This window comes from Peromyscus leucopus, chromosome 3 (assembly GCF_004664715.2).
Source record: "Peromyscus leucopus breed LL Stock chromosome 3, UCI_PerLeu_2.1, whole genome shotgun sequence".
In the NCBI taxonomy this organism is placed as follows: domain Eukaryota; kingdom Metazoa; phylum Chordata; class Mammalia; order Rodentia; family Cricetidae; genus Peromyscus; species Peromyscus leucopus.
The window spans coordinates 47093017-47117836 of record NC_051065.1 but is presented as its reverse complement, the minus strand read 5'-3'; the positions used below and the strand labels follow the sequence as shown (position 1 = coordinate 47117836).

Below are 24820 nucleotides of genomic sequence, written 5' to 3'. Positions count from 1 at the left end.
TTCCTCCCAAAGAAAAGTTTAGAAAATAATTACTGAAAGTAAGTACTCTCTCTAATTTTAGGGGTCTGGGAAGCTTGGATTCAGGAGGCAGCCATATGTTAGCTGTGATGACCAAGCATAAGAGTGCTTACAGCAACTGCTGTCAATCTCGGAAATGCTCCTGGGCCGGACAGGAAATCCTTGGTGGCTAAGGTCTGGCGAGCTGTTCTGAGCAGGCAAAAGGGTCGTGGGTACTCTTCAGGGAAATGTGTCCAGTTTGATGAGTAGGTAAAGTTCAAATGTGTTTGAGTTAAGATCTGTTTTCCCTTAAAAGCCCATGGAGAATCTATATATTCTGTCTTTTTTTTTTTTTTTTTTTTTTTTCGAGACAGGTTTCTCTGTGTAGTTTGTGCCTTTTCTGGAATCACTTGTAGTCCAGGCTGCCTCGAACTCACAGAGATCCGCCTGGCTCTGCTCCCGAGTGCTGGGATTAAAGGCGTGTGCCATCACCACCCGGCCTATATATTCTGTCTTAAAAGAGGTAATTTATCCAAGGTAATTTAAACAATACACCATTATTTTCTTTTTGCTGATTTGCTACTCATTTGCTGGTCTGTCCACTCTGACTACAGTCAACGCTGCATTTGGACCAAGATTCTACAGAAGAAGTCAGTAGGTACTATGAGTCTTTTAGCCAGGAAGCTACTAGAGACAAGGCCATGGAAATGGCTCGGCAGGTAAAGTGTTTTTCTACTAAGCCTGATCCCATTCCCCGACACAGAGCGAAATGTGTAGATGTAAAAAGAAAACAGCTAATGTCAGGACTCTGTCCTTAACAGCCTAAGGTATCCCTGCCTGCCAGGACAGAACAAGGCAGTAACAGACAATGTAGAACAGGAGACAGAAGCTCAGGCCTAAACAGAAAATTCAGAGATGAACACTATCCAACTGTCGTGTGGAAGCCTCAGTTTAAACACACTGGAGACTTTGTAATAGATCATCAAGCCACACCACCAAGAGAATGTAAAGGGTACTAGAGCAACAGAGTGCCAGAAGACAAGGTGGTTTTCAAAGATGGAGACGACGACGACGACGAGGTTCAGTAAGGGCAGGAAAATTAAAAACTACTGCACGGAACTGCGTCTCATGCCACCCGTGGAAACTGTGCAGGCAGAGTCCTGCTCTCAACAGTGGGGCTAAGTGACTCAGTGTGTGCTGCTGCTGTGAAGCGCCTCCTGTGGGAACCAGATCAAGGATCCCCCTGTAGGAGCAGCCATGCTGGGTGGGATGCTCTTTAGGCCCACAGCCCCTGCACTGATCAGCCACATGAGGTTATGCAGATGCCCAGGACAGAGACCGTTGCTGTTCCTACCATACTCTGCAGTAGTTCATCCACTGTAAGGATCAGAGATGCTCTGTCAGCTATCACACTCTGCCACTCTGGTGGAGTCCTTACTGGTCTGAACCGGTCTGTCACTGGGCTTAGTCAATACAAAAAAAAAAATCAGGCATTCTCATCTACGGCTGGTTCATGGGGAAAGTACCATCACCATTCTGAAGGTGTAGCAGACATGTCAAACTGCACACGGCAGTTGGTCCCAATGATTCCATTTCTAGGAAATTGCCCTAAAGAACTGTTCGTGAATGTGAATTTACCCAAAAGATGCTCTTGTCTATAGGTGCAAAAAATAAGAAACAGCCGGCGGTGGTGGCACACGCCTTTAATCCCAGCACTCGGAGGCAGAGCCAGGCAGATCTCTGTGAGTCTGAGGCCAGCCTGGGCTACCAAGTGTGTTCCAGGAAAAGCGCAAAGCTATACAGAGAAATCCTGTCTGGAAAAACCAAAAAAAGATTTTAAAAAAAAAGGAAATGATCTTAAATCTCAATGATAATGGAATGTTTAAATAAATCATGAGCTACCTATTATGACATGCTGTGAGGTTACCAGGACAGTGTGTTCGATAATATGGGTAGAGGTCAGAGGTCAACCTTAGGAATGGTTTCTGAGAATTCTTTTTTTTTTTTAGCCAAGGTCTCTCACTGGCCTAGGATTTTGCCCAGTAGGCTCGGATAACTGGCTAGTGAGCCCTAGGGATCTTCCTCCCCACCTCCCCAGTGCTGGGATTATAAGCATGCACCATCACACCTGGCTTTTCTCTTCCGTGGGTTGGGGTGACTGAACTCAGATCTACAGCTGGAGAGATAGTGAAGGTAACAATTGTAGATAAAATACTAATAAGTCAGCATGGGACATCAGAAGTCAGAATGAATTTAAATGCAGATTAGGCAGTAAAAAAATCAAGTCTAGTTAACTTACACAACAGTCACTGTCCCACCCAGACCTGACTCTTTTCTTTCCTCATGCCCTGTTATCAAAGTCTCATCTCTGTTCCAGCCTTTTTAATCAGCAAGGGAAAACGATACAGCTCTCGGTGTACCCATGTGAGAGCTCCTCTACTGTTACATGAAAGGGCAGAATGGAAATAGATAACTTGCTTTCTCTTGTATAAAAGAGAACAATACGGATATGTATTTGTATACATACATACATAAGTATCAATTTTAGAAGATACATGAGAAATTAATAGTGATTAATAGAGTTCTTGGATGGACAGGACAATTGGGGAAAGTCTGAGTTCACGACACTGGTAGAGACTGCTTTCTTCTTCCTTTAGTACATAGAACCTCCAAAGTTTCGATGACATCACCCCTTCTGGAACTACATGTCCCCAGACTTCCTACAGTTGGGTATGGCCAGTGGCCAACAACTAGCCCACGGAATGTGCAGAAGTGATGCTGTGTTCAAGTTGTGATCTTTGCATCAGTCTCTCTCCTTCCTGGTTGAAATGTCACAGATAACAGTGAGTCACTTTCCACTGTCACACTAGGAGATGGGTAAGACGGAAGGCCCTGCTCCAGTCGCCACCCACACAGGAGCTTCCCATGTGGTCTGGGACAGCCAGACTGTAAAGCTGGGGTTCTGACTCGTTTGAGCCGCTGTACGTTGGGGTCTCCTCTTTGTTAGAGTAACTTAGCTTCTATCTTAACTAAAGCAGAAGTTAATACCCAAGAAAATGAGTTGCTACGGAATCAAGAACCATTGGCTTAGAAGCTGAAGAAGAGAGTGATTAAAAAATCACTGTTCAGGAAGAGAAATCTGGTCATCTATGTTAAAATCCACTACGTTAAAATCACGAAATTTAGATCTCGTGAGGCTGGGAAAGCCAACTCCTCTGTACCCAAAAGCAGTTAAGACTCTTGCTCACTCCAGAATATTCTTGGGCAGATGGGGGGAGCCAGACACTAAGGATAAAATGTAAGATACAGGGAGTACCATGAAAATGAAGGAAAGAAGGATGGACAAAGAACACGGACTAGCTTAAAGCCAATCAACTTAAACTATGACCCAGGGGAGCTGTAGAGGTGGCTCCGTGGTTCAGAGTAATGGCTGCACAACCATGAGGACCGCAGTTCACATCCCATTACCTGTATAAAAAGTCTGGCACCCTATACAACTGCAAATCAAAAGGCCAGCCTGGGCTACAAAGCACGATTCTAACTCAAAATGAATAAATGAATGAATGAATAAATAATGCATAGAATAAAATTGTTTATATATATGCCAAGTACACATACACTATATGTGTGTATATGTGTGTACATATATATGTGTGTGTGTATAGTGTGTGTGTGTGTATATATACACATACACACACTATACACACACTTATATATGTTTTAATTGTGACACATAAGGTCTTACTATGTTGCTACTAATGTAAACTGAAAGCCTTTATTTCCTGGGCTAATGCACCACTGTGCCCACCTGTCAAGCATATTTTATCAAAGCACACAAATATACACAGCAGAAAAGAGGCTAAAATTTTAATGGTGCTTCCAGGAGTAGAGATAAAATTCACCAGCATTGTTTGAAGTTCAACTAGGTTACCTGAATTATGATATTTATATATATACACACACATATATATACACATATACATATATACATGTATATATAGAGAGACTAATAATAATTAGTAACTAATAATTTTCTGCTTCTGTGACATATTCTCATATTACCCCAAATAATAAGTGATTTGACTCAAAACAATTTTTAAATTCTACCTGCCTACCTGGGAAAAAAGGTAAGTTTAGCAGCTAAGTGTAAACAAAGATCACGTTCATGTCTGATTAAAATAAATTTGATTAAAGTTGACGAGAGTATTAATAAAAGCTGAAAGCAAATATCTTCCTCAGCTTTCATTATAGGATAAAGAATTATTTTGTAATACATTTGCTGAAAGAAAGGAGCCTTGGCTGAGGCTTGACCCAGAGCCACAGATGCCACAGGAAGGACACCTGTACTCCTGGCCCACAGCCTCCAGGTCCAGGAACTCAGTGCACAGGCACCAGCTCACAGATCCCGCCACTTCCCCCAACATACAAAAGCCATGTCTGGAAGCCACTTACCGAACCTGGTTCTCCAGAAAGTGCATATAGCGGTAGAGCAAGGTGTAGGATGGAGAGAGGATACCCACAGACTTCATCCGTGCGCCGCGCTCCAGCTCGCTCTCCACAGGCATATTGGCAAAGCAGGCCAGGCCAAAGAAGGGCCCCTTCCGAAAATAGCTGAAACAAACCAAATATGCACTCTGGCTCCAGTTTAGGAAGAGGACATATCTTTGCTTTTTTTTTTCCTTTGCAATGCAATCTCCGCCCAAATAGCTCCAATAGTTCAGAGCTCCAAATAACCAAGTTCGGCTGTAAAAGAAGTCATCCTATCTCCCAGGGATTGCCCAGGCTCCAAGACTCCAGAACTGGCCATCCCAGAGTCAAGGGCTAGAGTTAGCATGTGGTCTCTACAGGCATGTCACTCAAATGCTCACAGCCACAGATCCTGGTATGCTCTCTGGCATAACTAACAGCTACCATGGGAGAGACAGAAACAAGGCGATGTCCAGGCTCCTTTGAAACTCAGTCTGTTTTCTCAGCAAAAATCCCAATTCTCTCAGTTCCTTGGCCTCTGACAGCATCAATGAGGTTGACACCTTACTTCCTTCCCCTTCACACACTTGGATTAGCCCTGGTTTCAGCCCAATGCAGAGATTAAAGCTACAAATTATCCTTAAAGCAATTTATCCATTGGCTTCTCACAAAATTCACAATGTACCATTTATACAACACTAAAAACTAGCCTGCTTAAAGCTAGTATTCCCGGTTTATCATATAGATGTCTTAGGTTAACCCACACTAAACTGAAACTCCTCCCTTACACTAAAACCAAACCTCCATGAGGGTCACACAATTGCTCAGTAATAGCAGAACCTCGACTGTAGGAACTGTCAGCTTGGGAGGGTCAAGACCCATTGCAAACTGCAGAGCTGGAACCCTTTTTGCTATGAAATTGGATAAACACAGAATACGTACGTACACTACCTGAAGACACCTCTTGATAACATGCTCTGGAGGACGTGGGAGAGGAGGGATCAAGTAGAGAAAATGGGTTCAGAAGTACTCACATGAAATCAGACTGAACTTTATGGGACCCACTGGCCATAGACTTGAACTCAACACCTTCAAGGTCAATGTCTTGTGGTAAGCACCATTCTACCATGTTTCCTGTAGGAACAGAGGGGTTGGGTTAAAACAAACAAAAATCATTCCGAGAGAAGAGCACAGCACAACACACATTGCTTCTCAGAAAAAAAAAAAAAAAATGTGCTGTTTGATCAGACTGATCCAGAACCAGTGAGGAGATAGATGCTCATGGGCTCATCTCATCCATCTCTTGATGAACTACACCAGAAGACCAGGATGGGGCAGTGGAGGGACCCTGTCCCCTGCTTCAAATTCAGTGACCTTTGGGTGACTCCCTGTGGCGGTGCCATTTGGGTCACTCCCAAATCTTCCTCTCAAGGCTTCACTTCTCTAAGTAGAGGGAGATTTATTTATTTATTTGACCTTATGCTCCCATTTCTTCATCCTATATTCTTCCCTTGATCTCTTGAGATCGTTTTTGATCTTACAATCTATAGCCACAAGTATCTGACCAAAACAAAACAAAAACAGACAACAGCAACAAAACAAAAAACCTCATTCTCACTGACAACCTTGCGATGTTTGCTAATTCCTCAAAACTCCTCTCTTTCTCCTGATTTCTCTCACAGGATGCAATTCTGGATCTTTTCCTACTTCTCTGAGCAGTGTAGCATACCACCACCCCCCCTTTTCATCTCTCCCCAGATGTGGTCTTCTTCAAGGATCAACGATCAGTTCTTCACTTCAGGAATTTTGGGACTCAGTCACTCATAACTAATTTCTGGGTTTCTACTAAGCTAGGGGTTGGAAACACAAAGAAGAATAAGACATCATCCCTGACCACAACAGGATGAGAGTCTACCTGTAACAAGGTGACAGAGAGTAAGACCAGCAGGTACAGCTCAACTGGATGACCACTATGACAGAAGGTAGGCGACGTTTTAGAATCCAGCAACAGGCGTCCTCCAGATAGGGAATGAGAGCACTGAACGATTAGCCACATAAGCTACGGGCAGAGAGAACATCTTGGAATAATCTGCTTTGTGCATATTCAAATTTTCCCAAAGTCAAAGAAAAAATAACTTGCAAGAGTTCAATTTTGAGCAAACTGCTTAGCACTCCAAGTCCTACTTTTCTAGGCTTTCAAAACACCATCAACTACCTTAGCCACCACCACTTTCAGGTCATCGTTTGGGTCATCAGAGAACACCTAGGCTAGCTGCAAGTCACTGCAGACGGCACAGAGGCTCATCCCACACTCAAGAGCCCAAGGCACATTCAAAGAATCTATTTTGGAGGAAAGAATTACAAATCTATCCAACTAATGAATTCACTGAAAACAAAAAAGCATGAACAGGGAATTAAAATTCTATAAAACAGAAAAGGCTAAATTGACATTCTGACAATTGGATTAAAGATAAGAAAACATGTTCACAGGGAGTTAAGTTTGAGAGTCAAGGTAAGTTTCCTAAGCATCAAGTCTCCCCACATTCCTGTATTCTCCCCCTTATTATGCATGAACATCCATCTAAACTCCAGAGAGCTAACGGAGGGTCTTGTGCAGCACATTAGCCTGCATCCCTAGGCTCCACCCCACTCTTTATGGGGTTCATCTAATTCTAAAAAAGTTTCTTTTTCTCAATCCGAAACTACTTATAACTTGAGGAAATTTAACTTACCTAAACTCTGTACTGAAGCCTAGCATTAAGTATAAATTATACAACACACCAAGTTTTCCCAAAGAGAACGTTCCTGCATAGGAAGCAAAGGAAGGTGAAGAGGCATTAAGAACATTACATGCACACCAGAGCACCTCCTGAGAGGCCTCCAAGTCCATCCTCTTATCCATCCTAACCATGGCCCTGAATCAGCTGGGCCTTTTTCAATTTTTATAAAAGCAAACAGCTATGTCTTTTGCTCATTATTTGTTCGCCTATGGCGATAAGAATGTGTCCAATATATCACTTCAATCATTTGGGTGTAGCACTTTATCTACTGAACTACTGATGCCCATTTAGGTGAGTGCTCATTAAAAGCTATGACAATTAGCACTGCTCAAACAATTCTATGCTTGCCATCTGGTAAGTGCCTGGGCTGGCTTTGGAAGGCACTCACCTGAGTGGGCTGAACTGCACGGCTCAGGCTCAGACTTCCATTCAATGCATATTTCAGGTGAAGGTGAATGTGAAGGAAGGGGTCACATCTGGAAGGCTGGTGTTGGGGCATCTGGCAGATTACCTGTACTGTCTGTTATCCTCACCTTCTGAGGTGGAAACAGCAGCCAGGCCTGCTGATGCTACAGACACTTTCCCCTGGACTGCCTTGAACTTCCTAAGTTAGGTGTGTTTTCTCGTCCACAAAGAACATCAACTTCTCTCTCTTTAAAAAAAAAAAATTATTTATTTATTTTATGTATGTGAGTGCTCTATCTGCATGTGCAACTTTACGCCAGAAGAGGGCACCAGATCCCACTACAGATGGTTGTGAGCCACCATGTGGTTGCTAGGAATAGAACTCAGGACCCCTGGAAGAGCAGCTGGTGCTCCTGACAGCTGTGCCATCTTTCCAACCCCGGATATCAACTTCTCTTACAGGACACCCAAATCACCAACACTGGGGGCAACTGGCCAAGTGTGGTGGCCCATGCCTTTAATCTTAGCACTTGGGAGGCAGAGGCAGGCAGATCTCTGAGTGTAAGGTTAAGTTCCAGGCCAGCAGGGCGACATCGTGAGACCCTGTCTCACAACAAAACTAGGAGCAGGGACAGGCTGACCTAGGTCCCCATCCACTCCCAAGAGCCCCATCTGCCACCTCCTTCCCAAGATCACGTCCTCCCCCACATCCACCTACCCTCTGACACTGAGCTCCACGCAGACAGCAGTCTTACACAGACTGACTAATTAGTCCCCACATTACGTAAGATCTAGCCCCTGTGGCAATCCTTTTATACATGATGCAGTCACTGATTCTGTCTGAATCTTGACTGACACAATTCCTACATGTTCCTGTGGTTTCACTAAGGAACCTTCTGGAATCCCACAGCTATTGTGAACAGGGCTTCTCAAAGAAAAATGAAGTACAGTGTGAAACACTTTTTTGGCCAGATCTTCTTAGGTTGAACGAAGACCACTATGCATGTTTTTAATTGTAGAACTTCACCAAGTCTTTAGTATGCCACTTTGCAATATGAAACTCAAAAAGATCGATAGTGTTTAATGTTTCACCAAATCACTGACAATACATCTGGGTTTGTTGTTGTCTGTTTGGGGGATTTTGATACAGGGTCTCACACTCTAGCTAAACTGACCAGGAACCCACTGTGTAGCCCAATCCTCCTACGTCAGTCCAAGGATTAGAATTATAGGCATGAATCAATATGCCTTGCAATAATTGCATTTTTATGGGGCATTTTTCAGAGACTAATTTTACTGAAAGTCCCTTTGATGTTTTTAGAGACGCCGGTATAACAGGTACAGCAAACTGCCCCTCAATATCCATTCTTAAAACCTGCTATTTTTAGCTTAGTACAAGGACGCCCAGTGAAGACTTTCTCAGCCCTTCCTGCATGTAGGTGTGGGATACAGACAGAAGTGAGACACGAAAGGGAAGGAACATGCTGCCCCTTTCTCTATCATGCTGCCTAGTATGCGATGTGGATGATGTCATGATATAAGGAACAACAAAGCTTAAACCAACATGACCCCAGGTCCCTGGGTGGCCCCATAGATGGTCCCTGGGTGGCCCCGTAGATCCGAGCCGATATTTCAATCTTTGGCAAGCTATTACACACATGAAAAAGGAATGGATCCTTTAGACCATAGCTATTAGATGCCTGGTATTCATGAGCAAGTCCGTGTTCAACTTAATACAGCTGACCTAGAGGATAATGTCCCCATTCCTCAGCCTGGTTCTCCAGGTCCTCTTCACTACAGCTCTGCGCCTGGCCAAACCTCACTGTACAGACACTGGAAGAATCCAAGGAGGGAGGACATCCTGTCTGCTGTGCCCGATACTTTTAGAGGGAGGCAGGCCCTTCTGGATTAGGACATCAGAAGCAGGTGGGCAGATCACAGACAGGGCAGAGGCTTCAGAACACCACACAGGGCTGAGTTCATTTCTGCTGACACGCTCCTTGAAGGAAAGGAAACCAGACACAGCTCCTGTTACTCTTATCCCAGCCTAGCACACCTTAAATGCCTGTCTCTCTGGCACTCTATGAGACTCTGAAAGGCTGGAGAGGAGGACTGTTGCTTGATTTTTTTTTTTCTACATCCCAACATAGCTCAGTGCCTAGGACAAGAGAGGAAGGGTAATGAAACCAAAACAAATGGAACAATACAGCTTTATTAGGAACAAGCATGTCTTTTAAACAGCTAATTGATGAATCTGTGCTAATTATCCTAGGAGTGGTAAAAAACACTGGCTATCGCCTCACTCTGAGGAAGTTCATTCTTAATTATTTAGGAGTGAGATTTAAATATCATGGCAGTTTGTTTTCACATAGTTCAGGGAGTATATTTAAATCCATATGAAATCAATGCCATTTACAATGCCTGCTAAACCTGGGCCAGTGCAGCTCTTAGGGAACAATTTGAACACAAAGCATTTCTTTGTATTACAATGCAATTCCAATTAAAAAAAAAAAAAGGATCCAGCTAGTCATTTAATAAATAATGACAAAATAATTCTAAAGTTGGGCACGTGAGATGGCCCAGTGGATAAAAGTGCTTGACCAGAACCTCTGAAACTATGAACGAAAGCCAACCTCAGTTCAGCTCTTTGTGTCAAATATTTTACTCCAGTGGTGAGAAGTAACTAATAACTCAGGGACTGGATGAAAGAGCTTTTCAAATTCTTTTTCACATGATTTCAACCATGAGACACACCAGAGAATGCAGAAGACTCAAGCCAGGAAGAGATGATCAGCCTGTGTCTGGTGCGTGCTGGGAGCCACCCCTACCCACCAGTATTACAGCTTTCCATCTGCGCTCAGGTAGCCCTTGTCCTAGTTCGCCACAATTCACCCGCTCAACCCTCCAACACCTGCCTCCTTAGGCAAACGAGAGGACTCCATCCTCATACTGGATTTACGGACTTCTTATCCACCTCGTACTGGAGAGACTGGAGACTCTCCTGCTCTTCCTAGGAGGCTCCTGCTCCCACTCCCTCTTTCTCTTTCACTATGACTCTGATGTTTTTGAGGGTTGTGCCCACCTCTCACATGGATTTGCACTGCATGATATTTCCTAGCCGAAGTTTCTGGAACACATTATTTCATGTTATAGTGGAATTGACTATGTAAGGCTGAAGCCAATATGACAAAATGTCAACAGATGGAGACGCTATGTCAAGGATAAACAAGTTCTTTCATTTTTTCCCCCGAGGTTTAACCAATCTGACTACAAATCAGGGTAACAAATGAAATGGTAGAAATTCACACACACACACACACACACACACACACACACACACACACCTGTCTGTCCATCCGTCCGTCCATCCATCCATCCATCCATCCATCCATCCATCCATCCATCCATCCATCCATCTTTGACTTTGCAAAACCACAATTAAGAGAAGGGACCATACCTATGTGGAACAGGGAACTATTACGATTTGAGGTCATCTTTCTATAAAAGTATTCTGAAGTGGGGAACCAACTTCTATCTGGAATTTGTAGAAGTGTCAAGAAAAGTGATTTTGCAAAAATGGAAATCCTTAAGGGAAAATATTTAAGGCCAGAAAAACTTTACACAGAGTACTCCCTACCTATCCCAGGCTCAGAATTCACACTGTGCTCTCAATTTCGCCAAACATCCTCACTCTATCAACAAAAACGTAGTTGGCAGCATGGACGATCAACAAGACGTGACCTTATAAAAGAACGTCATCACAGGCCTTTCCCTTCTAACTCACTTTCCTCCCAGATTTTGAACCACACCGTGGGCCTATCAGAGGGACCTACAGGTCCCGCCTAGTCTTTCCTACAAAGACAGCTTAGGGGGGGGATTTCACACGGTCACCGAAGGAACCAATGTGGTGGTCTGAACTGTGTACATTCAGCCAGTCTGGTCGTTCAGTAAATATTGGCGGAGCCTAACTTGGCAGCACAGTGCCCAGCGCTGAGCTCATGCAAAGGCAAACATGCTCCTATTCAGGGAACCCGGACTAACAAATAATGGCTTAGCCACTTGTGTACCTCGGGGAAGCTAATGGGACTGTGGATGTACACATCGGTCTGAACTCTGCCATCCCATTGCTGCTAAGGTCAGCCTAGGGGCTCGAGGTGAGGGCCTCCCAAGCTGGTGTTTTAGAAACTCTTGAGGTAGACAAGACATAGGCAGTCCCAGACTAGGGATATGCAGCAATGGCAGAGCACTTACTTAGCCTCTGTGAAACCCTGGGTTCAATTCCAGGTTCCATAGAAATAAACAAAGCTCATAAGATAGGTTGTCCCATCTATATAGGGCTGCCTCTATCTCTCAACTCTTCTGCTTAAATGTGAAATAACCTTACTCCCTGTGTCCTGGATGGCACAGTCCACATCCTCCTAAAACAGACTTGCAAGCTGAAAACCTCATCTCAAAATATTTAAAGTACGGAAAAATAACCATCTTGAACCCAATGTCTTATAAGTTAGAAATTAGGCTCTTCCCTCTATTGTGAAGTCAAGTACTTCCTCTTGAGGTTTCCTGTACTGGACAGTGAGCAAGCAGCATCTTCTTACAACTCCTTTAGGCCGAAGGGTGGGTAAAAGTGTCTAACATCCCCTGAGACTTGCACATTGGTTTTGATCTCGCCCCTCAGCTCCTCCCCATCAGTACGTACTTCTGTGCTCTAGCTTCAGCCAGGAGGTAAAAGGGAATTCTATCTCAGAGATTCAGGAAAGAGCCAGATATAGTGGCTCATATCTGTAATCCCAGCACTCAAGAGGCCAAGGGAGGAGTCTGAGGCCAACCTGGGCTATATGGTGAGTTCCAGGTCATCCTGCGTTAGAGTGAGAGATCCTGCCTCAAAATAGCAAAAAGGAAAAAACAGTAATAAAGGCAAGAAGCAGGAACACTGTTGGCCCCGACAACACATTACTTGTATATAATCACTTTGTAACATGCCACTAAATCCTAGAGATAGAAGAAACTGCAAAGAGTGTTTGTTCGACCCAGTTCCTGTCCAGCCCATATCAACTGTCTTTGGGTCTTACGTATTTTGATGTAATCTTACATTGCCCTAGATGAGAACACAACCAAAACAAGAGCCAGTGACAGAATGGAGAGTTCCGAATCGGGGAGAAGATAATCCTGGCAGTTTCGAGGTAGCCATATGTCAGCCTACGGCTGAATTCCAATGCACTAATTTTACACAGGAGAAAAAAACCTTCTAGTCACAGGCCACTCACACTCACTCTGGTGTACGTCACAGCTCTAAATGTCTATTTTCCTCTTGTGTGGACGGTTGGGGAGGATCAGAGGCATGCTCCTTGAACCCCACAGTAGAGGTCCTAAGACCCAGCAGGCACACAGTTAAGTGGTAGACATTGTAGCCACCACCCTTACATTTCTCTCTGTAGATCTTCAAGAGAAGAAACTAAATTCACAACAGATGGCCACAAACTTTCAGCCTGAAAACCACAAAGCAGGTGAATCACCAACAGCTCAGGAACGTGTCTGCCAATGTGGCATTAATCAATAACCACAACTGTATTCTAATCAACCACTGACAGGTGATGGAAAACACAGAGAAAGGGCAGTGGCAGAGTTAACTCTCCTCTGACTTTCCGATCGCCTCTGAGAATTGACTTCCCCTTTCCCACCCCGTGAGTGGGTCATTCTTAGGACTTACTGTCCATTTCCAGAACTTGCTTTCCACTGTCGAGCCCCTCCCATTTCTGCAAGGAGTCAGATGAGCTGGGCAGCACTCCAAGTTACGACTTACTTGGGCACCAGACCTAGCCCTAATCTCACAATACCTTTCCACCCGCTCTGCTTGTATTTCCATGACTGGACAGGGAATCTACAAAGTTTAAAATGAGAACTAGAGTGCGTGGGTTATTTTTTTTTTTAAATAGGTTGTTATATAGCCCAGAGTAGCCTTGAACTCTGAATTTTGGTCATGCAACACCATACCTGGCTGTAGGTGTGACTGATTGCAAATATTCCCATTTGACAGATAGTTGGCGGCATTCAGACAGATCAAGAGGTGTTTGCATAATGTGGGCAGTAGCTGGAAGCTGAGAGAGAACAGGTGACTCATTTGTTATCAGGAAGGAACACCTTGAAAAGCTCACCAGGTGATACTACGCCCTGGAACCATCTCTCTTCCCTTCTGAACCACCCCAAGGCAAACACACACACAGCCCTGGAAAAGCCCCCAAAATAACAGCAGTGGAAAGTGAATCTCAGAAAGAAATGGTCTAAAGTAGGCAGATTCACATGATACCAGCCAGGAACTGAGGGGTTAAGACTCCATCAGCCTCTACTGCTCTGGGGCAGCGGTTCCTGCCACCAGCAGAGGACATCCCAAGTATGAGATTACCTTTTTCCTTAACCAAGCAGAAAAAAAGGGGAAATGTTACTAGAAACCCAAAGAACAAATTTAAAATCAGGCCCTAAATCACAGACTTGAACATAACGAGAAAAGCAATATTCTGGCAGCCAACCTCCTCTACCCAGCATGCCAAGTTATCATCTGGGACTGGTTTCAATAGCAGCTTTGTAGCCCAGATGGCCAGCACTACCACCCTACCGCTAGTTCTCAGCTCCAGATAAAGACTCTGTGTGTATATGTGCAAGCCTTACCTTGAACCTGAAGCCCTTGCTCTCCGTGTCCTTTGTAGGCCAAACAACCGTAAGTTTCAAGCAATGAGCCAGGAACCCAGAAGAAATAACCATGTCTCTACTTTCCCCTCTGATTTTTTTTTCTGACAGATGCCCGAAGAAGCATTCCAAAGCTTATGTTTAAAAGTGCGAACGAATTCCATTCATCAGAGGATCGCTGATCCCCATCCTAATAAAGCACTCAAGTTCTACCAGGGATCCACCCCTCCCTCATATGCCTTCTGCCTTGTGATGGTCAGTCCTTAACTGTCCACTTCACTGGATTTTCGATCACCTTAGAAGCACACCCCTGGGTGCGTCTGCCAGGGTGTTTCTGCGAAGGTCTGACTGAGGAGGGAAGACCCACTCTGAATGGGGGCAGCATCATTCCATGAGCAGGAGTCCTGGGCTGCAGGAAAAGGAAAAGGGTGAGGAAGCAAGCTGGGTGCCAGCGTTCATCCTCCTCCACTTCCTGTTCATGTGATATCATCCACCACCTCACACTAGCAGGACCATGTCTTTCCTGTCCTCATGGACTGGATCTCCTTAAAGCGCAAGCCAAACCCCTCCTTCCTTAAGAGGCTCTTGTCTGGAATTTTGTCACAGAAGCTACGAAAGTAACTAATTTACCCTCTTCCATCCACTGCCAGACAGACAAACCACTGCTAGGGACTCTCTCCTCCTGATCCTGTTCTCCACATACATCCATAAGGTATGCTCTTACACACTGACTTGTACATATGCCATAAGTAACCCATATTGGGTGAGAGGACACGTGAAATGTCCACTGCCTGGACAGTGGTTGGAGTGGATTAGCTCCTAAAAATGCAAACTGAAGAGAGAGGCAGGAAAGACATGGGCAAGTGATCCGACTGCGGACCAGAGTGAGACAAATGAGCCCCGCTCTGATTTGGGTACAGCAGAAGTATCTACTTGACTACTTCTGGTAATGCAGGCTGAGGAACTTGCCTGGGTGGCCCAATATTAATTAGGAACATATGGCAGCTGGGACTCAGGAGAGTAGACAAGATCCTAGTTAAAACAAAGAGACACAATTCTGGGCACCGTGAATCCTGCAGCTTGCGGGGGACGAAGTGGGTTTCCCTCACCTCTCCAAACTGTCCTTCCTCAACCTCCATACACATGGGCACAATGGTGCTCTTTCCTCTGCCCTGGTGCTGAGGTTTGTGACCCAGCCTATCTCAGCAGCCTTCATTCACTCCTCTGCTACTTCTAAGAGATATGCTATATGACTTTAGTTTACACAAGAACTACCAGCCTATTTCATAGGATGAGAGGAGCCGTTTATAGGGCTGGACTAGATAAAAGGAAAAGAGATGGACAGGAAACAGCCGATTTCTTGCCACAACTAAACCAAGTTCTTAATGCTCACCCAGGTGCACACATCTTCCTCTCCCCAGATCCCTAGGGAAGTGATGAGGCAAGGTGAGGGGCAAAGGTTCAGGCAGCAGAGCGTGCTAGAAAGATATCTGGTTAGGAGTCAAGTAGATCCTGGCAGTTAATTCAAAAAAATGTAACCATCCTTGGATCCTTGGTGCCTTTCCCCATGAACAAAGTATAAATAATCAGCAAATTACCGAGTAGTTAGAATTAAATCAAACAGGATTACAGTAAAATGCCTGCACGAATGTCACAGTATTAGTGACAGCTCTGTCCTTAGTCTTAAAACCATCTTCTCTCTCTCTGTGTCACACAGAGAGACAGACAGACAGACAGACAGACAGACACCGGCTGTGAATGGAAACCCATGCAAGGTCTTTGGGGGCTTTTATGAATTGATCAATACTAATGACCAACTGATGGATACCAATAACTGATCAATGATAGTGAATGACCAACAATCTATATTTTCAGCTCTACCTGTGATTATTGTGGGGTTTTCTTTTCCCCTCCTTTCCCTAGACTATATCACCAGACAGCTAGCATTATGCAGTGAGGCCACCAATGTCTCCTTTCCAATTCTTACACTTAAGTGACTTTTAAACTTGTCTCTATTTACCTTTGCAGGAAGAGGTACACCACAGGAAATACGGTTAGCTAAAAAGAATTTTTTTTTTGTCTAACATTAAGGGTTTTGCTTTAAAAAAAAAAAAAAGTATTTTTCCAACTATGTATGTATAGGAGTCCTAATTATGAGTCAAGCAATATGTGCGATGGACATTAAGAAAAAGGTACAGAGGGGATTCGATACTATTTCAGGAAACTCTGGCTTCAACTCTGGCTTCCTTTGGTTCGAACGTGCTGGTTGTGATGTAAATATAATTCCACATGGCAGGTCAGAGTCAAAAAAGTTTGGAAGTCAATAGAATACGACAACGAAGCAGCAGACAGGAGTTCTCCTTCCCACAAGTCCTGCTATTAAGAACGGGGCTTTCGCCTTAAGGGACCATGTGCCTGTTTGGGGCTCAGAATCCTTGACCACAGTTAAGCCATTCTGCCTAGAAGCCACCAGCTTCCATCACATCTGGATCCCTTTCACATAATCCTAATCTTCCTCCCATCCATACCTTCAGGGTAGGAAGACTAGTTTCTGGAAGTAGGAACTTCCAGAAAGAAAACCCTTCTTTCCCTCACAAACACGAACTCCTCACTCTAGCAACAACTCCAAGGAGAAAGCTAGGAGGACGCATCTGGGCGTTCCTCTTCTTCAAATACGAAGCAGAGCAGCAGCTCCGGGATGTCGATGCCCCTGGCAGAGCCCACAGCCCTGTGGTTCACTTGCACCCTCCCCCCCCGGAACCGCCCACTGTTGCAACGCACCCCCCCCCGCAGTGGGTGGTTAGGGTAAAGACGGGGTGACATAACCAGTTAGTCCTCCTAGAAAGACAGCTTGCCAGAGAAGGCTTCTCCAACCCCATCCCGAATGCTCCCACGTTAATTCCTCAAAATTAAGCCTTCGGAGAAAGTGAACTTGGCGGCTGGGGAAAGTTACCTCGCTGGGAGCAACCACAAGCAAGGGCGGGCATAGAGCATAGGGTCTTTTTGGACCCGCGTGGGAGGCGACGTACGCGGGGGGTGGGGAGTGGGGGTGGGTTCCCTCCTTTCGGCACCTAAAAGAACCTTCCAGCCGAGCAGGAAAACAGAGAAAACAAAAGCCAACGTGCCCGCGGCCACAAACCAATCCTCCCGCACTGAAGCGGAGCAAGCGAGAGAGCGGGGAAGAGGCACCGGAGCGGAGCTGAGAGCCGCGGCGGGACGGAGAGGGGGGCGGAACAAAGCCCCGGGGATCCCTCGGTTCTCGTCTAGGGACACAGTGCCCCCGTTGCCCCAGGACCCCCGAGCGGGGAGGGATGCAGGTGTGTGGGTGCGAGTGCGCACGCAACGGGTCCCTCCCCCGCGCCCTCCGAAACCTAGCGGGCGATGTGCCCGCCCCCAACCATCTCTCCATCCCTAAGCGTCTCTCACCCGAGCGGGGATCGAAGGTGACTACGAACACAGCCACCACCTGGTCCTCCTCCACGTCGCCCAGCTCCAGACGCCCGGGCTGCAGCAGCACTTCGCGGGGTGCTGGCTCGTCGGGTTCCCGCCTTCGGGGCGCATCCGCGGCCGCTCGGCCGCTCCCACCGCCGCCCCGGGCCCATCCTCCCGTCTGCAGCGCGGGGTCCTGCGGCACAGAGACCGCGGGGCCCTCGGCCCAGCGCAGCAGCGGCGCCGCGTCTCCCTGCTCCACCATGGCGAGGCGAGGCGGAGCCGAGGCGCGAGGGGCGGGGCGGGCTGCGGGCACTCCCCTCCGGGCCTGCCCGCCCAGCCGCTCTGCGCCGTGCCGCCACTCTCTTGGTGCCCGCCGAGCTTGGCCACACCTGCCCCTGCCCCTGTCCCGGCCGAGGCGCGGCGCCCGGAAGCTCGGGAAAGTGGCCGGCTCGCTCGGGGTCGGCGCCCCAGGGCCTGGTCTGGGCTTCAGCTCTGCATCTCTGTAGGCGGGTGCTCTTGACCCAGAGTGTGGGATGCAGGGCGCACATCCCTTAGTCTGTCCACCTGCGCGTGGGTTGAAGCGCCTTCCCACCTAGGATTCCACTGTGAATTTTTGTACGTCACCATTATTTTTAAGGACCAGGGCACATAAATTATATAATCCTGAGAGCTTGGTGAAAGCTGCCTCCAGGTCAGGAAGTGAAGCAGAGGAAGGGCTGACTTCCCAGGTGTTTCAAATATACACATGAATCAGGATTGAAAGGACTGGAGGGTGGCTGATTGGGATGGTAATCGGAATTTATTTCCCTTTTTATAAGCAATTTGAAGATATTAAGCTGGTGGATTATGGGGGTTGTTCTACATTTAAAAAGAGGAGGAAAAAGAAGTCAGAGGAGTGGGGGAAGTCAGCCCTTAAGCCTGTGGCTTTGGAAAGTAAGGATTGCCTAGGAACTCCCTTTGTATATTTACAAATAAATTTTTGAATGTCTCAACTCTTGGGGGGGGGGGAGTGTCAGTCTGGTGACTAGCTCAGAAGTATGCATAAGAAGCCATTAAACTCATGAGAAAAATAAGATGGCAAGAGACAATTATGTAGATACACAATTCACCCCAGGTTTCAAGAAGGCCCAGTTTCTGACAAGGACTTGGTGGATTTCTGTGTTACCTGTTACCCCAGGGGCCTTGTGAGACTCATGGCCTCTCTGCTAGGGATGCAATGATAATATACCTTAATCCTGTTCTCAAGAGAATCATCAATGACTGCCTCCAGCTGCTGCAGTTCCAAATATGTGACTCTGCGATTTAACAATAAAACGTTTTACCAAAAAGAGGAGGGATTGCTGTCATCATCATTCCTTAGTTCAGCCTGACCTCCATCCCCTAAAGACATGTTAAGTGACTATCTCACTCAATTAATGGAGTAATTACTGAAATGGGAGTCTGGAGATGTACAAACCAAGCCAGGGTTTTAATTCAAGGGAACTCCAGGCTGGGTTAGTCACAAACTCTCAAGGCCAGACACCAAAGCCCAGTACTTGAGAAGACTGAGCCACAGCCAAAGCTTCTGAGGTTGAGACGAGATTTTATTTTTAAATCAAAACGGAGGCTGGTAGACAATCCTTAACCTTTCCAAAGTCACCAGTTTTAGGGCAAATCGATTTTTTTTCTTTCTTACTTGAAAAAGATCCTCTCCTGGTCTCTTATGGCAATGTGTGCCTTTCTGAGCACCCCTAATTTAATGCCCTAGGACTACATATATACCCATAAACAAACTTGTAATTTCCGTAGCATTCAGCTCTCTGTAGATGCAGAAGAGAAAAGTTTCCCAACTGACAGCCACGTTCTGTCTTCAGCATATTCGAGTTTGCTAACCACGGAGCCCAGCAGTATATTCCTAGTGCTTTGCATACTGTTGCTCAACAGAATCTGTGAACTCAGGAAGTGAAAGCAGAGGCTGACACTCCCATGCTGCCGACCCTCTCACCAGGCTTTCTCTAGTATCTTGCAAGTGGTAGGTGCTCAAAGATGTTAGTGATGGTGATGATGCTCTGTTTTCACATACACATTCACAATCTGAAAGATGCTTTTATACCTGACCACCAGGTTAGCCTACTGAATTGTTATCTACTGAATTGTCGCACAACGATATTGAGTTTAGCTGTTAGAACAGTTCTGCTTGGGAACAAGTACTTGAGAAATGATGGGTGAAAGGCCACTTATCATTTTCAGAGACACTTGGCTGAGGTAATGATATTTCAAAACATGTTCACCTAGAACACCATGTCTAAATGTTAAAATAAATCTTTTACTTTCTCAAATACTAAATATATCTACATTACATAAAGTACAGAATATTTTTAATCTACAGCCTCAATATAGATGGTAATCGTAAAGACTTAAATGGCCCCATCTCATCAATTCTAGAATCAGAACGCATTGGTGTTTAACCATGCTGTGGTGTCTGACAATTGTCACTGAGGTCTGGTTTTCACAGAAGAGATTTCTGGGCGCTTTGTCAGCCATGGGAAGGAACCACCAACCCGAGACTAAGCTGAGTGAAAGACCCTGCTGGAAGTTCCTTGGGTAATGCTGCTAGTGTGTCTTCAAACTGAAAGCTAGTTTAAACACCGGCTTGTAATCCAAATCCTTAGTTGAGATTTTTCTTCCCTCCCGCTAGTGACAAAGTTGAAACAGGAAGTTTTCTTATCTAGCCCTCTTTGCAGGCGGCTGCTTTTATATGGCCATACCAGCGCGGAAGTGTAATGTAATGGCTTGTCTTAAATAGATATTTATTAGATGTTTTCTTTCTGTGTTTGCTTGTTGACAGTATGCTCTGTGTTCCGTTTGTTTTCTTTCCCCCTTTCCGTCAGATCATGAACATTTTGGTATCCTATAAAGGAAAGCTCCATACATTATTTTTGTGGCTAGTGTTATGTGAGAGTCGGATAATTTATATCACCATCTGTCATTGTTGGAGAGTACAGCTCTTCCCCTTCTGTTGTGTCTGAAGTTTTGACCGAATTTCACACTTACTGTAAAGCTCTGCAACCTTCAGCCCTGCGCACAAACTGGGAGAGAAGTGAGAAAGAGAGCTGTCTCTCAAACTCATACCCCAGCAGGAAAAGCAGCTCTCAGGCAATAAATAAGATGTGGGATGAGGGCAGACAGTCAGCCATCAGGCTGCCGACGTGCCGACTGCTAGAGGTGGCTGACTGAGTTCAAGTGCATTCTTTTCTTTTAAAGGTCTTGGTTGTTATTTGTTTGTGTTTTGTGATTGAATCTATTTTTTTTTTCAAAATACATGCTAGAAATTTATGTTTCCTCTTTGGAACATGTCTGTCCATTTGATGTCTCAATCTTACCCAGTCTTGTTATGATCTGAGACTTAACATTTTCCCATTGAATAGCTAATATTTGTGTATACTTATAGAATTATTCCTTTAATCCCCATGAGTTGTAATTACCTGATAGTACAATGCTAAATTACTATATTTGCTGATTATACATTTCTAGCCATTGTCTATTTTATACTCTAACCACACCATGGGAGGCCCTGGAAGGTCTCGGCATAAGAATATCATGATTCTATTTACTCTTTAGAGGGAGTCCATTAGCTGTTAGACACAGAGTAGAGAAGGTGAAGCAAGGGTAAATTCACTGGATCCCTATTATGAGGCTGAAGTCTTCAGGGATGGGAGGTGGCGGAGGAAGGGTAGACATGGGATTTCAGAGACACCGAGTAGTAGTTCTCACACAGTTCTTTCCTGAGATGTGAAAACAATGCAGAAGGAGGGTTTGAGACAGAGGCTTGGGACACATCAAGAGGAACTTATTCAGTAGGCAGAGCAAGCTGTGATAAGATCAGTGAAAACGGAACCTCAAGAAAGAAGATTGTGAGTTGTTATAAATCCCAGGGCTAGTTGGCTGTAGACAGCATCTCCAGCAAAGGCACTCCATGGAAGTGAGTGCAGACCAGTTTTATGGGACAGAGCTCACTCATATTTACAGTTCATATGGAGAGAAGTAATTCCAGCACTTTATAGATCAGATTTTAAGATATGCGTATAATTATTTATTTGGTTACAGGTAATTTTAATATTATTTCAAACATTTTAATAAGTAGATAGTCACAGTAAAAGATCAATTTGTTGGGAGACAGCTTAGCCAGTAAAGCGAATGCTTTTTAAGCATGGGAACCTGAGTTTGATTCCTAGGATGCACATTTAAAAACCCAGGCACAGTGTCACACTGTTGTAATCCTGGCATTGGATTGGAAACCTGCCTCTGCCCCCAGGACCAGTGAGAGACCCTGTCTCCAAAGCAAAAAAAGAAAAAGAAGAAGAAGAAGAAGAAGAAGAAGAAGAAAAAAAAAAAAAAGAAGGAAAAGAAAGTCAAATGATGCTTGGTAAATGACACTCTTATTTCACTCTGTCATCTACAGGTACTCCCCCCCCCCTACACACACACGTGTACCTGCACACACAAGAACAAACATACACATGAGCAAAACAATCACACTGCCTGAGAGATGTAGTGAGCAGCGGTTGCTGTCTCTAGCTCCTCACTTCCATCCTCTCCTTAGAGAAAACCATTTTGCACAGTTTCTGAGTTTTCAGAGCTTCTGGGGGCTGACCCTGTGAAGAGGTGTTAATTCTTCTTTATTGCCATCTTCAAACACTCGTAAAATGCTTTCTAATGCAGGTGTGGTGGTGCATGCCTGCAATCTCAGCATTCAAAAAACGGGGCAAGAGAATCAAGAGTTCAAGGCCAGCCTCAGCTACCTAGAGGATGAAGGCCAGGCTGGCTGGTCTATATGAGATAATTTCTTGAAAAAACAAAACCAGGGGCTGAAGAGCTGGCTCAGAGGCTAAGAGCACTGGCTGCTCTTCCAGAGGACCTGGGTTCAATTGCCAACCACATGGTGCTCACACCTATTTATAATGAGATCTGGTGCCCTCTTCTGGCCTGCAGTCATACAGGCAAGCAGAACACTGTATACATGAGAGAGAGAGAGAGAGAGAGAGAGAGAGAGAGAGAGAGAGAGAGAGAGAGAGAGAGAGAGAGAGAGAGATAATCCAAACCAAAAGTGGAGGTGGGGAGGTTACAAAAATAAAACATCATTGTAGTGACTTTGCAACAGCACCAGACTGGGAAGCACAGAGAAGTGGCCTTGAGTATTTGATCAAGACTTCTACCACCTGTCCTTGGGTCATAAATGAGATATAAGTCGAACAACCACAAAACTTTTCCATACCTACTGACTTATTCCAAGTTAAAAAAAAAAGTCTATCTGGATGCCTGTGTGCTAGTGCATACAGGTATATGCAAAGATGTATATATCCATATAGAAAGTGAGCCAGGAAGTGTAGAGCTCTCATGGCTACGGTGCTAGCTGAGGTACAGGTAACATTACTTGCTGTAATTTTAGGGGAATTGGAAATTCTCGCAGCTAACAGAAATGACCAGGTGATGATGACAAGGAATAATTTTTAAATATCTGCTCCTTAGAGTATGGGCAGGATATCAAGGCTATCTAAATTATTGTGCACCACTTTATAAATCTGTTCCTGTTCTAGGAATACTCACTCTGCCTCTACCTCAATTTTAATAATAGTAATTTTAATGAATAGCCTCTCATTCTAGCCAAGGGGGAAACTGTAGCAAGAGAAGCAATGCATTAGCATCTGCTTGATGCATTCACTAGTTACATTTCTATAGATTGCAAAATGATGGATTAGCCTAGAGATTTTTATTATTGGTGCCAAAGTATTCATGAAATCATTGAAACATGAAATCATTGATTTGCTTTTAAGTACCCTAGCACCCGCCCTCAAAAGATGTGAAGATACAAAAGTAACTAAGTTATAAAGCTGTTATAAAGTTTGGAGCTGGGTTGTAATATAGTTGCACTATACTGTCTTCCCTGATGTGGAGATGTTTGATCATTTTCATAAGAAAAATTCAAATGGGGTGGAGAGTTTGTGAGAGCATTTGTTGCTCTTCCAGAGGACCCAGGTTTGTTTCCCAGCTCCCATATGGTGACTGACACCCATCTGTAATGCCAGTTCTAGGGATCTGACACCCTCTTCTAGGCACCAAACATTTGAATGTGGTACATATACATACACGCAGGCAGAACACTCATACACACTAAATAAACATAAAAGAAAGACATTTAAACGAAAGTATCAGTAGGAAGCCAGACATTCCAGTGCTTGCCAGTGGGCAGTCCCATCAAATATAGCATAATCTAACATCACAATTTGGGTTATCTTAGTAACAGGCTTAATTTAGTTGGAAATAATGTGCAGAATCTCACTTTGACCTGTTGAGGTTTGTTTTTACCATTCTCTCTCCAGACCCAAGGACCATCAACCTTTATGACCTTCCTTGGAGTGACAAGAGTCTCATCTTCTAATGCAGTGGTTCTCAACCTGCAGGTTGAGACCTCTTTGGGGGTTAAAGACCTTTTCACAGGGGTCACCTAAGACCACCCTGAATAGCAGATATTTACATTACGATTCATAACAGTAGCAAAATTACAGATATGAAGTGGCAACAAGGATAATGTCCTGGTTGGGGGTCACCACAACATGAGGAATTGTATTCAGGTTGAGAACACTGCTCTCATGTACCTCACCTTCCAGGCTATAATTTTATACTTTCACTAAAGAAGAGTCTGTCCTAAAGGGGAATACAGGTTTCATGCCTTGCAACATCACTTCCAGCAGGCTGATCTTCCAGCTTCTGCTTTCCCTAAGGCCCTGGAACCAGACTGGATCCTCCTTATCACTTGGTAGTGTGTTTACAAGAGACAAACTCCCCCCAGGCAAGAGGCTTGGGGATTTGAATGCAACGAGACATACAAGGTTAGATTCGTTCCTACACATCCCACTTTGTGATCTTTGTTTTTCTCTGGGCAGCAATTTCTATTACAGTTTTTTAAAAAGGTGACTATTTTAAACAAAACTAAGATATATTATTTCCCCAAATCCATCCAAAAACAATTGATTGAACATCTATTGTGAGTCAGGCATTAAGGGAAAGACTTCCTTTTG

The 24820-nt window shown here is 44.8% G+C and overlaps 1 protein-coding gene and 1 long non-coding RNA gene across 2 annotated transcripts in view; both read right to left on the bottom strand.

The window, feature by feature from the left end:
* Window positions 1–18055, bottom strand: part of Dennd11 (DENN domain containing 11) — a 36022-nt gene extending 17967 nt beyond the window's left edge. The window contains exons 1-3 of the mRNA XM_028859051.2: window positions 17757–18055; window positions 5499–5598; window positions 4450–4608 (exon numbers count right to left, since the gene is read on the bottom strand). Coding sequence (XP_028714884.1) covers window positions 4450–4608; window positions 5499–5598; window positions 17757–18024 — 527 coding nt within the window. The 5' untranslated portion in view covers window positions 18025–18055. The remainder of the gene's footprint in view (window positions 1–4449; window positions 4609–5498; window positions 5599–17756) is intronic.
* On the bottom strand, window positions 12707–17067 carry LOC119087589. The gene is made up of 2 exons (XR_005091054.1): window positions 14313–17067; window positions 12707–13744 (listed from the first exon to the last, which is right to left on the bottom strand). It is a non-coding gene; the product is annotated as an uncharacterized LOC119087589 (long non-coding RNA).
* Window positions 18056–24820: the final 6765 nt, after the last annotated feature.